The sequence below is a fragment of the Nyctereutes procyonoides genome, unplaced genomic scaffold, assembly GCF_905146905.1.
Source record: "Nyctereutes procyonoides isolate TBG_1078 unplaced genomic scaffold, NYPRO_anot_genome, whole genome shotgun sequence".
Taxonomy (NCBI): Eukaryota; Metazoa; Chordata; class Mammalia; order Carnivora; family Canidae; genus Nyctereutes; species Nyctereutes procyonoides.
This window is the reverse complement of record NW_026575131.1, coordinates 49,943,381-49,955,502: the sequence shown is the minus strand read 5'-3', so window position 1 is coordinate 49,955,502 and position 12,122 is coordinate 49,943,381. Positions and strand designations below refer to the sequence as shown.

Genomic DNA, 12,122 nt, shown 5'->3' with positions numbered 1-12,122 from the left:
AAGGGACAGAGACGCCACGCTGCTAGAGAAGAGAGAGGGCAGCCCCAAGACGGAAAACTTTTATTTGCTGTACACTCAAAAGGCATCTCATGCTATCACACCAGTCCACAGCTTGTGCTGGTGACGGCCCAAGCTCAGCTTTGGCCCTGCTGCTGCCGCTGCTGATTGTCTTCCTCTTCTTCCTGGCCCTCTGGTGGGGGCGGGGGCGGATCCTCCAGCCCCGAGGATGACCCCAGGAGCTCCCCGGTGGACCCTGCCAGGCGGAAGACCACAGGGATCTGGGCCAGGGCTGGGTTGGTCTCCTGTAAGCCCTGGATCCACTTGGCCAGAGTGGCTTGGTCGTGGGCACCCGCCATGCATATGGCGAAGACAGGGCCTTCCTCCACTGTTGGAAGAAACAGGTGCTCAGAGTTTGTTCAGTGTGGATTGGAGGAGCATCCCGATGCCTGCACCCCTTCTAGGCCACAGGTGGGATGTTTCTTGTGCGTCAAAGCTTTTGCACAAGATATCCCCTCTGCCTAGACTGCCAACCCCATGCTTCACCTGAGTGATGCCTCTTGGTTCTTCAGCCTTCTACCAAGAAGTCCTCCCTGCATCCCACCCGATGCTGGGTGGTGTGCTCCTCCCCTGAGGCCCCAAGAATATAACTTAACTTGCCTGTTTCCCTATGGCCCAGAGCTGCTCAAGGGCATGGACTTGGCCTGTCCTGGTCATACTCAGTAGCCAGCACAGAGATGTTCTATGACCAAGGGCTGACAGGCCTGGAGCCCCTGGGAAGTGATGTGTGTGTGTGTGTACTTGGACATCTATTGGGTCTGCATGTGGCAACTGCTCTGGGTATCAGCCTGGGTGCCACCCTTCCACCCCAGAGGCCTCATCATGTCCAGTGTTTGGAACACTGCCCATCCCAGTTTTACCTTCTTGGATGTCAAACTCGTAGTCATCCCAGCCACTCCTTCCGTAGTCCAGGTCCAGCTGCATCGGGTAGTAGAGATTCCATTCCTCCGGAATTTCCTCCACTTCCTACCGCAGGGAGGCAGGTACAGCAGGGTCAGAGGCTCAGGATTTGCAGCCTACCTCCCCAAACCAGCAGCTATCCCTTCCCCTTTCACCTGCACCTCTGAGACCTCACAGGAGCCCTTGGGGTGATGCCACCCCCCCCACACACACACATACCTATGCCCCCCATGCATGCTTTGGGCCCTTACCCTCTCCTCAGGAGGCAGCAAGTCAGCTCTGAGGATGTGATAATAGACACATTTGTCTCGGAGCCAAAGGGAAAAGGGGCCCTCGACGAAGATAGGCCGGGCTGGGTTGTGGTGGGCCAGGGCAGCCTGCTGATCAGGAGTCTGGATTCCTGGTGTGGAGACACATATGGCCAGGGGGCCCTGGCTGATGGGCTCTGCCCAAAGGCCTAGGGAGCCCACCCAGCAGGCCTGGTGAGAATCCAGCCACCTCATGCCAGAGCCTTACCTACAATGTGGGGCTCGGTGGGATCTGCTGCACCTGTGGAGTCTTTGGAAGAAGGCATCTGCAAGGAGTGGGGGTGGAAGCTTGTGACTCCCAGCCCGTGAATTCAGGGCTCCTTTGGGACTCCTACCCATCCCTCAAGCCCATCCCTTCCTCACTTTGATCCAATTTGGCATTAGCTGCGGACATTTCAGATGTGCACACAGAGGGAACCCTGGAGTCTGCCTACCTGTGCTAAAATCCGGGATCTACCACTGCCATTGTGACTGAGGTCAAGTCAGTGTACCTGTGTGCCTGTTTTTCCAGATGCAAAATGAGGATAACAGCACTTAATTTAGATGGTTCTAAAATGCTGAGAACAGTGCCTGGCACATAGTAAATGCTCCATGCTTACTGTGAAGTTTTTTTTTTTTTTAATTTTTTATTTATTTATGATAGTCAACAGAGAGAGAGAGAGAGAGAGAGAGAGAGAGAGAGAGAGAGAGGCAGAGACACAGGCAGAGGGAGAAGCAGGCTCCATGCACCGGGAGCCCGATGTGGAATTCGATCCCGGGTCTCCAGGATTGCGCCCTGGGCCAAAGGCAGGCGCCAAACCGCTGCGCCACCCAGGGATCCCACTGTGAAGTTTTAAAAAGAATAATTTCACATGTACAGTATACTCCAAGAAGGAGACACAGGAGCAAATCAGTTTTTGCCTCTGTAGAAAACGGAGGAAAGAAAATCTTTTTTATATCTTTCTGAGTTTACATACTGCCATGATTCAAAAACCAAACCAGGGATCCCTGGGTGGCGCAGCGGTTTGGCGCCTGCCTTTGGCCCAGGGCGCGATCCTGGAGACCCCGGATCGAATCCCACGTCGGGCTCCCGGTGTATGGAGCCTGCTTCTCCCTCTGCCTGTGTCTCTGCCTCTCTCTCTCTCTCACTGTGTGCCTATCATAAATAAATAAAAAAAAAAAAAAAAAAAAAAAAAACCAAACCAAATGAAATTTAATTTTAAAAATGCATATATTCTTTAATTGAAATGTCTGAGAGTAGACAACGATCATCCATCCTTTCAAGTTAAAAAGAACTGAGGTGAGTCAATGGGTATAGTCATAGAACGGGCTCCCAGTCATATTCTTAAGGGAAAACAGCAAAAGGCAAGGTGGAGAACATGTGTAGAATGCTGTGCTACTAGAGAAACATTTTTAAAGTATCAATTTTGGGATGCCTGGGTGGCTCAGCGGTTCAGCGCCTATCTTTGGCTCAGGGCGTGATCCTGGAGTCCTGGGATGAGTCCCACATTGGGCAACCTGCATGGAGCCTGCTTCTCCCTCTACCTGTGTCTCTGCCTCTCTCTCTCTCTGTGTGTGTCTCTCATGAATAAATAAATTAAAATCTTAATAAATAAATAAAGTATCAGTTTCTTGGGGAAGGAAAAAGTATGTTTTGCTCCTGGGCCTTTTTACTGAGTAATATAATTATACTGATTTTATTTTTAATATACTGATTTTTTTAAATTTATTTATTCATGAGAGAGAGAGAGAGAGGCAGAGACAGAAGCAGGCTCCATGCAGGGAGCCCGATGTGGGACTCGATCCTGGGCCTCCAGGATCACACACCCTGGGCTGAAGGCGGCGCTAAACCGCTGAGCCACCCGAGCTGCCTTGTTTTTTTTTTAAAGTAGGCTCCACACCCACTGTGGAGCCAAACACGGGGCTTGAACTCACAACCCTGAGGTGAAGACCTGAGCTGAGTTCAAGAGTTGGACGCTTAACCAACTGAACTACTCAGGCACCTATACTTTTTTTTCTTTTTCTTAGGAAGAAAGAGAGCATGCGCAGGGCAGGGTGGGGGAGTGGGAGGGGTGAGGGAGAGGGAGAGAGAGAATCTTAAACAGGCTTCACATACCCAGCTCAGAGCCTGACATGGGGTTCGATCTCAGAACCCTGAGATCATACTGCTGAATCAAGAGTCAGACACTTAACCGACTGAACTACTCAGGTGCCCCAATACTGATTTTTTCATTTTAAATTTCACACTATGAAAATAAATAAATAAATTTCACACTATGGAGTTCTTTTTTCTTCTTTAACATTTGTTTATATATATATATATAAACAAAATATATATATATGTATATATATATTTGTTTGTATATTTTTATCTTTTTCTCACACTAGAAATCTTGGTTCCTATCAACAGTAATGCATTTACTTATCCATCAAACTACAGAAATAGTTTTGATATTACTGCTAACCGGGATCCCTGGGTGGCGCAGCGGTTTAGCGCCTGCCTTTGGCCCAGGGCGCGATCCTGGAGACCCAGGATCGAATCCCACGTCGGGCTCCCGGTGCATGGAGCCTGCTTCTGCCTGTGTCTCTGCCTCTCTCTCTCTGTGTGTGACTATCATAAATAAATAAATACATAAATACATAAATAAATAAATAAATAAGTAAATAAATAAATAAATAAAAATAAAAAGATATTACTGCTAACTGTAACGCTATGAGATTAAGCTTAGGATTTCTCTGTACATGTTTGTTTTTAGAACAGAAGCTAAAGGATGGGCAGTTGGACAACAGACTTGGAAGAAGTTTTCTATTTGTTTTTTGTCTGTTTCAATTTTGGTGGAATTCCCTCCCCATTTTGATTAAAAAAAATACACTAAAACATTTTCATAGTTTAAAAGTCAATCCATATTAAATAGATGTCTCTCTTCCACTCCTGTTCTACCTATCTCCTCCACCTGCCCAGAGATAATTGTTTCTATCCATTTCAGATTTATCTTTGCATTATTTATTTTTCTGAAAATAGGCAAACAGGTACACATTTATTTCCCCTCCCTTCACACTGAAGAAGCTTAATGTACCACTGAATGAACTTCAACTTTTCACTTTTTTTTTTTTAACCAATTTGAGGTGTAATAATCTCCATAGACAATGCCCTCTTGATGGGGTCTTGGATTGTTCCCATTCTAAATCTAGGTGGTGCTGGTGATCATTTTACCATGTTTCCAATCTTTCTGTATGTACTTTTCATAATTAGGGGAGATAAGAATGCATACAAAGAATATATCTATTTGCAAATGCATAGGATCTCTTTGGAAAGAGACATAGACGTGGTCATGTCTGGGGAAGGAGCCTGGGGACTGAGGGGCCAGACTATGAGAGGAGTCTTCATTGTGTGTTCTTGAGTACAGTTTGGTTTCTAATGCTTTACTTTTCAAAATGAAAAAATGAGTTAAAAAAAAAAAAAGAAAAAATGAGTTAAAGACTACCTTTTCCTCTGCATTATGCTCCAGGCCAAGTCTCTGTCCCTCTGTCCTTTCTCTCCTGGACATCACATTACCCACTGTCCTAATCCCTCAGGTCCTCTGCCCACCCCTACCCCTACCCCCCATCAAATACCATCCATGTGACCACCAGAGGGTACTTCCAAAACCCAAACTCCTTCCAGAAACATGGCTCCTACCTAGTCCTTCCTCTTTTTAAAACTTCCTGGTGGTTCCCTCCTCACCAACAGTTTCAAACCATACTCTTTAGCCTGGTGGCTCCATGCCCCTTTTCCCCCAACCCGACCCCCTGCACTGGCTAGAGGAAGCCCTTTTTGCATACCCCAGCTGTCCTCTGAACCCAAGCTCATGCTGCTCCCCCTTCCTCTCCATTCCAGAATGCTCTCCTTGCCTCTCTTGTCCCGCCCAAGTGCAGCTTGCCCTCACCTCCTCCAAGAACCCCTTCCTTCTGTCTCTTCTGGGCTCCCACAGCCCTCAGTGCTCTATCTCTGAACCAGTAGCTCTGAGAGAAACTGTTATCTAGGGTCAGCCTCCAGGACCACAGGATCCTCCATGTGGTCTGGTATGAGTGGGGCCCCTAGGACACTGGGTGTGTGTATGTGTGTGTGGACTATTTCATTTAGTCATTCAACAAACAGTCGCTGAGCTCAGCTTTGTGCCAGACCCTGTGCTGAGCCTTGGCAGGCACAGGGGAAACTGAGTCATGGAGAATGAGCAACCAAGCCAGGCACCCAGTGCCCCAGCCAGGGTAGTCAGGAAGGGGATCCTGAGGAAGGGATGGCATAGCTGAGACTGGAAGAACATGAGTCCCGGGGAGGGATGTTCTCGGCAGAGGGAGTCGTGAGCACTAAGGCTAGAATGCTTGAGAACCAGGATGCCTGGGTGGCTCAGTCGAAGTGTCAACTCTTGATTTTGGCTCAGGTCATGATCTTGGGGTTGTAGGATCAAGCCCGTGTCAGGCTCCCTGCTCAGCATGGAGTCTGCTTAAGGTTCTCCCCCTCCCCCTCTCCCAACCACCCTCAAAGAAAGAAAAATTAATAAAATCTTAAAAAAAAAAAAAAAAAAAAAAAAAAAGGAAGGCTTGAGGACCAGGAAGGAAGACAGATGCCCAGATATAGACTGTGGGGAGAAAGGTAGGAGCAGAGGTCAGAGGTGAAGCTGCAGTGAGGAGTGAGGGCAGGGGACTTTGGTGAGGGCTCATGTTTCACCACAATCACTCAGGGTGAGTGAGGGAGCCCACCCAGCCTGGGAGTGCAGGTGTGGGACAGGCGTGGGTACCTGGTAAATGGTGACTGTGGCGTTGAGGTTGGGCTCCATGTGCCGCAGGCCCAGCTTGGCCAGGTCCACAGGGTCCTGGGGCAGGTCCCGGGGCACAGGGAAAGGGTTGATATTCTTGAAGCGGGAGAACCAGAGCTTCATGCGTATGAACTTGAGCATAGGGTAACTCTTACGTCCAAATATCTGAAGCAGTAGAAACTCAGTCTCCTTGTTGGGCATCACACCTGCATTAGGCAGAAGGGAGAAGGGGAGACAGAGACATGGGACATGGAGAGGGGCAGAGGAACCAGGACCAAGAAGGAATTGTGAGTAGGGCCAGATGGAAAGAACCAGAAACAGGAAGAATTGAAGGCAGGGGATGGAGGACAAGGGGGAACAGAATTAGAATTGAAAGGAAAAGTCAGAGGGAGACAGGAAAGACATGAGAAACAGGAGAGATGAGGGAGGGGGAGGAGGGGCAGCCCAGCCAGACAGACAGACAGAGAGAGAAAAGACAAGTCAAAGCCATGGAGTGGTGAAGGGGCCCAAGGCCTGGGAGAAGGAAGTAACACACTCCCCATCCCTGAGCCTGCTGGCCTCACCATGGCTCTCCATTTGTTCTAGGACAGCAATCCCACACTCCTGCTGCCGAGGATAGTGGATGAACATGCTCTGGAAGATGCTTCGAGGCCGGAAGACCTCCTTGGGGAAGACGTCGAGGAGCAGGTTGTAGACGGCCAGGTCTCGCTCGACGCCGTACTCCCGCATCTTGCGCAGGGCCAGGTAGATGAAGTCCACGTGGCCCCGCTTGTACACGTTATGCTGCCCAAAGTTCTGCACAGCCCGCACAAAGTTCGCCTTGTCCCGCGTGCCTCCCAGTGCCTGTGTAAACAGCTCCTCGTGGGGGGCCGGGGCCTTCGGGGGTCCCTTCGGGGGCTCAGGCGAGGGAGGGACCAGCCATGAGTCAGAGTTACAGGCGGTTGCGCTGCGGTGGAGGCCCCGTGGGGCCCAGAGAGGTGCCTGGGGACAGAAAATCGCTGCTGGGATCTGGCACATCCCAGGGCCCCGGGGGGTACTCCCAGGCTGGCTCTCTCCTGGAGGACATGCCAATGGGCATCCCTAAGTGCCTCTGGGGAAGTGTGGTACTGTGGTTCCAAGCCTAAGATTAGTCACCGTTACAAAGTGTGAGAAAACAACAGTGAAACCCCTATGGAGGCCACTTGGCCACAATCACCAGGACAAACACACACCCTCTGAGGCAGTGACCCTGTGTCTGGTTTGTAAATCTGACAGGTCTAAACAAACCTGTGCCAAATGACTTCTGTATGTCCACTGTAGCAGTGGAAACGGTCCCAATGTGCATCAGCAAGGAAATGGTTCAGCAAATGGCCATGAACCTGGACAAGGAGCCCCAGCATCTATGAGAGCCCCTGAGGAGGGTCTTGTGTGTGACCCAGTACCAAGTCCAAGGTATATCATGAAACAAAAAAAAGCGACGTGTGACACGATGTGTAGATAAGTTCCCAGAGGTGTAAGAAAACCTCACCACCTTATATATACAATAGGTCTTCATTATTTGTGGATTCACTATTGCAAATTTACCAACTTGCTAACAAGGTATGCCTGATTATTATCATTACTGCACATGGAGCCTGCTTTTCCCTCTGCCTGTGTCTCTGCCACTCTCTCTCTCTATGTGTCTCTCATGAATAAATAAATAAAATCTTAAAAAAAAAAATGCAGACTTTGGAGTCAGCGGGAATGTTGGCTTGACTGTCCTCCGCTAGGTGGCGCCACATCTCATTTCACTGCTCAGGCCTCAATTTCCCCATCTGTTATGATGGTGTTTCCCTTGGGTCAAGCAGACCTTGTTCCCCAGAGAGGGGAGCGGAGGCTGCTGGGGGCAAGCCACAGCCTGTGGGGCAAATATGGCCAGCTGCCTGCTTTTGTCAATAAAGTTGTATTTAGAATACAGCCAGGCACATTCATCATGTCCGGTCTGCGGTTGTTTTTGCTCTACACTGGCAGAGTCAAGTAGTTTTAACAGAGACTGTGTAGCTTGTAAAACCAAAAGTATTTACTATCTGACTCTTTATGAAAATGTTTGCTAACCCCTGTGTGGATAGTATCCTACCAAAAGTGTCCATTTAAAATGAAATTGTACACAACTAACTCTACAGGTGGTAGATGCACAGGTCAAAAATCAGAAAGGAAAGGGAGACATCACAACCACAACAAGATAATGTAAATAAACACCAGAGAGCAGGGCCTGGCACAGGCACATCTTGGAAATATGGAGGGTTCAGTTCCAGACCCCCACAATGAAGCAAATAAAGGGCTCATATGAGTTTTTTGGCTTTCCAATGCATCAGAAAAGTTAGGTTTACACTATACTGTAGTCTATAAAAGTGTGCAATAACATTATCTCTACAAAAACGTATGTACCTTAACTAAAAAATAGGCTAAAAATGCTAACCAGCATCTGAGCTCTCAGCAGGTCATAATCGCTGCTTGCAGATCGCCATAACACACATGATAATAATGAGGAGGTTTGAAATACTGCAAGAATTACCAAAATGTGACACAGAGATGTGAAATGAGCAAATGTCAGAAAATGGCCCCAACAGACTTGCTCGATGGGTTGCCACAAACCCTCAATTTGTAAAAGCCCAAAACCCCCCAAAAAAACGCATTATACGGGATCCCTGGGTGGCGCAGCGGTTTGGCGCCTGCCTTTGGCCAGGGGCGCGATCCTGGAGACCCAGGGTCGAATCCCACGTCAGGCTCCCTGCATGGAGCCTGCTTCTCCCTCTGCCTGTGTCTCTGCCTCTCTGTCTCTCTCTGTATGACTATCATGAATAAATAAATAAAATCTTAAAAAAAACAAAAACAAAAAAACGCATTATCCATGAACCACAATACAGCAAGGTATGCCTGATTATTATCATTACTGCCATCCTCACTGTTGCTGCTGTCTATGCCTGTTGATGGGCTTGGGCCATCTGGTCACTCTGGGAAGGGATGGAAATTCAGTGTTCTGCTCACATCTTTACAAATGGATATAGGAATTACCCACATTAACCACCTGAATCTATTTAGCTCATATATCATTTCCAAATTCAACCCCCTTACCCACATGGGCAGCAGCACTTCTTAAAATGAGTAAGGCAGTTCATCTGACCCTCAGAGCACACAGGCCAGCTGATGGGACCAGACAACTGTTCAGCCAGTGGTTACCTGAGAGAAGGGGGCTCTGGTGAGGGCGGCCCCACAGATGCCTCCCCAGCCCCAAGAGAGGCCCCGGGCCAGCAGGATGGCTTGGGCCCAGCTCATGCCGCTGCTCGTCAGACAGCCACCTGGCCAAGAGAGGAAAGACAGCATCAGCCTGGAACCCGACCTGCTAACAGAAATGAGACCCCTCATGGGCAGAGACCATGTTCTAACTCACCAGCCCCATTGGTCTCATCCCCAAGATGGACTTAAACCGCTGTTACAATCAAGCATCCCTACTTTATGGGGCTAAACACTCCAGTATCTTGAGGAATTTGCCCCTGCCATGATCCCCCTCCCTACTGGATCTTTTTTGTGTTTTTAAGATTTATTTATTTTTAATTTAGAGAGAGAGCATGAGGGATCCCTGGGTGGCGCAGCGGTTTGGCGCCTGCCTTTGGCCCAGGGCGCGATCCTGGAGACCCGGGATCGAGTCCCACATCGGGCTCCCTGCATGGAGCCTGCTTCTCCCTCTGCCTGTGTCTCTGCCTCTCTCTCTCTCTCTGACTATCATAAATAAATAATAATAAAAAAAAATAAAGTTTGTAATGGGGGATCCCTGGGTGGCTCAGCGGTTTAGCGCCTGCCTTCAGCCCAGGGTGTGATCCTGGAGTCCTGGGATCGAGTCCCACGTCGGGCTCCCTGCATGGAGCCTGCTTCTCCCTCTGCCTGTGTCTCTGCTTCTCTCTATATATATTTCATGAATAAATAAATAAATAAATCTTTAAAAAAAATAAAGTTTGCAATGTCTGGGACACCTGGGTGACTCAGCAGTTGAACTTCTGCCTTCAGCTCATGATCCCAGGGTCCTGGGATTGAGTCCCACATCACCTGCTTCTCCCTCTGCCTGTCTTTGCCTCTCTCTGGGTCTCTCATAAATAAATAAATAAAATCTTAAAAAAAAAAAGTTTGCAATGTCTGCAAATTTGAACATGCAGATAAATCACCCAGGATCTTGTTAAAATGAAGATTTTGGTTCAGCAAGTCTGGGGTAGAGCTAAAGACCTTACACATCCAACAGGCTTCCAAATGATGCTGCTGCTGCTGGTCTGGGAATCACACTTTGAGCAGTAAAATTGCAAAGAGTCCCACATTCTGGATTTGTCTGAGGTGTCTTTCAATTTGTTCCTCTCTTCTCTATATCATTTTAGGCAGCACTAATGGTTCTCAAACTTTGTTCATATTAGAATCATCTGGGGAGCTTTTAAAAATCCCTATGCTCAGGCCATATATCCTGTATATAATAAATCAAAGTACCTAAATGTAGGGCCCAGGCATCAGCATTTTAAAGCATTCCAGGGGCACCTGGGTGGCTCAGTCAGTTAAGCATTTACCTGGCCATCTCAAACTTAATTTGCTTCAGAATGATATCTCTGCTTAAAATTGTTCTTCCCCTCCTACCCAATGACACCACCATTCCTAGTCATTCAGGCCACAGACCTAGGAGTCATTTCTGAGTCCAGTGTGTCCCTCATTCAATTCACCAAGTAGTCCTGATGAGTACTTCAAATCCATCCATTTCTCTCCATCTGCAAGCCACCACCTCAATCCATGATCTTTCCTTAATACCTACCCAGCCTTCCCACCAGTCAATTCTCCCTGCCATGGCCAGAGGGAGCTTTTTAGAATGTAAACTAAATTCAGTGTCCTCTGACTAGAAATTGCTAGTGTCACACTTAAAATATTCAGTCAGGGTCTACCTCTCAGTCAGGGTCTCCAAACTCAACTCTTCTTCTTCTTCTTTTTTTTTTTTTTTTTTAAGATTTTATTTATTTATTTGAGAGAGAGTACATGAGCAGGGAGAGGAGCTAAGGGAGAAGCCAACCCCCAACGGAGCAGGGAGCCCAATCAGGAGCTCCAGCCCAGGTCCTCAGGATCATGACCTGAGCGGAAGGCAGATACTTAACCGACTGAGCCACCCAGGTGCCCCTTCTCCAAACTCAACTCATTACTGGCAGCTCTAGCTACATTTTTTCTCAAACAAGCTAAATTTATTCTAGTTTCAGAGCCTTTGCATTTGCTTTTCCCTCTGTTTAGAAATTTCTCCCCCCAGATCAGTCCACACCTGTCTCTGGTCACTCAGGTCTATATTCAAATGAGAGGCTTCCCCTGACCACAACTCCACTCCCAATTTAAAGCTCCTATCGCCCTGATGAATGAATTACTAGCAATTATTAACATCTGAAATCACCTGTTCCCTCCACTTCTGACTTTAACGCCTGGCTCCCCCAGGAGATCGTAGACTTTATCTGTCTTCTTCATTGCTGTGTTTCCACACCTGGACAGTGCCTGGTATATGGTAGGTGCCTAACAGGTATCAGTTGAAGGAGAAGAGCTAAATTTCTACAAAACGTCTATGATCTATAAGTCTGAACCCCATGGCAGGGAGTACTTACAGCAGCTCTGGGCTGGCTGTCAGGATTCTGGGTTCCTTAGGAGAAACGGACTGACGTGGGTTCGAATTCCAGCCTAGCTGCCAACTAGCGGCGTGACTTCGGGAGAGGGCCTTAACCTCTCTGGGCCTCAGCTGTCTCATCTGCAAATAGGAGATTAGGGATGTGGGGACGTGAGTACACTGAAAACGTCCTTTCCCAGCACGTCCCAGCCCCGCACCTCAAAAGGTCATGGTGCCCTGGTCCTGCAGCTGCGTCGCCCTGGGCCGCCCTCCCGCCCTGCCGGCCCAGAACCGGTCCCCCCTGGACCCAGCAGCTCGAGCTCACCTTCCCCACGCGCGACCTACATACTCACGCGGCAAGCCGCGGACTCCGGCCCGGCTCTGTCTTGACTCTGAGCACCGCCATCTTACCCAGATTGCTTCCAGGTCACGGGCCACCAGGGAGCAGCAAATCAA

At 48.6% G+C, this 12,122-nt stretch overlaps 1 protein-coding gene across 3 annotated transcripts; it reads right to left on the bottom strand.

Annotated features, from left to right (window-relative positions):
- Window positions 1-43: 43 nt before the first annotated feature.
- Window positions 44-12,097, bottom strand: ECSIT (ECSIT signaling integrator). Of its 3 annotated transcripts, none has more exons than XM_055344223.1 (9): window positions 12,020-12,097; window positions 11,668-11,807; window positions 9,239-9,357; window positions 6,604-7,021; window positions 6,023-6,246; window positions 1,474-1,531; window positions 1,209-1,357; window positions 918-1,023; window positions 44-385 (listed from the first exon to the last, which is right to left on the bottom strand). In XM_055344223.1, exons 3-9 carry the CDS (start codon window positions 9,332-9,334, stop codon window positions 135-137), a joined length of 1,302 nt encoding a protein of 433 aa, XP_055200198.1. In that variant the 5' UTR covers window positions 9,335-9,357; window positions 11,668-11,807; window positions 12,020-12,097; the 3' UTR covers window positions 44-134. The 3 variants fall into 3 exon arrangements, with proteins under 3 accessions (XP_055200198.1, XP_055200200.1, XP_055200199.1); XM_055344225.1 differs by having other exon boundaries at window positions 12,012-12,092; XM_055344224.1 differs by having other exon boundaries at window positions 11,992-12,070.
- Window positions 12,098-12,122: the final 25 nt, after the last annotated feature.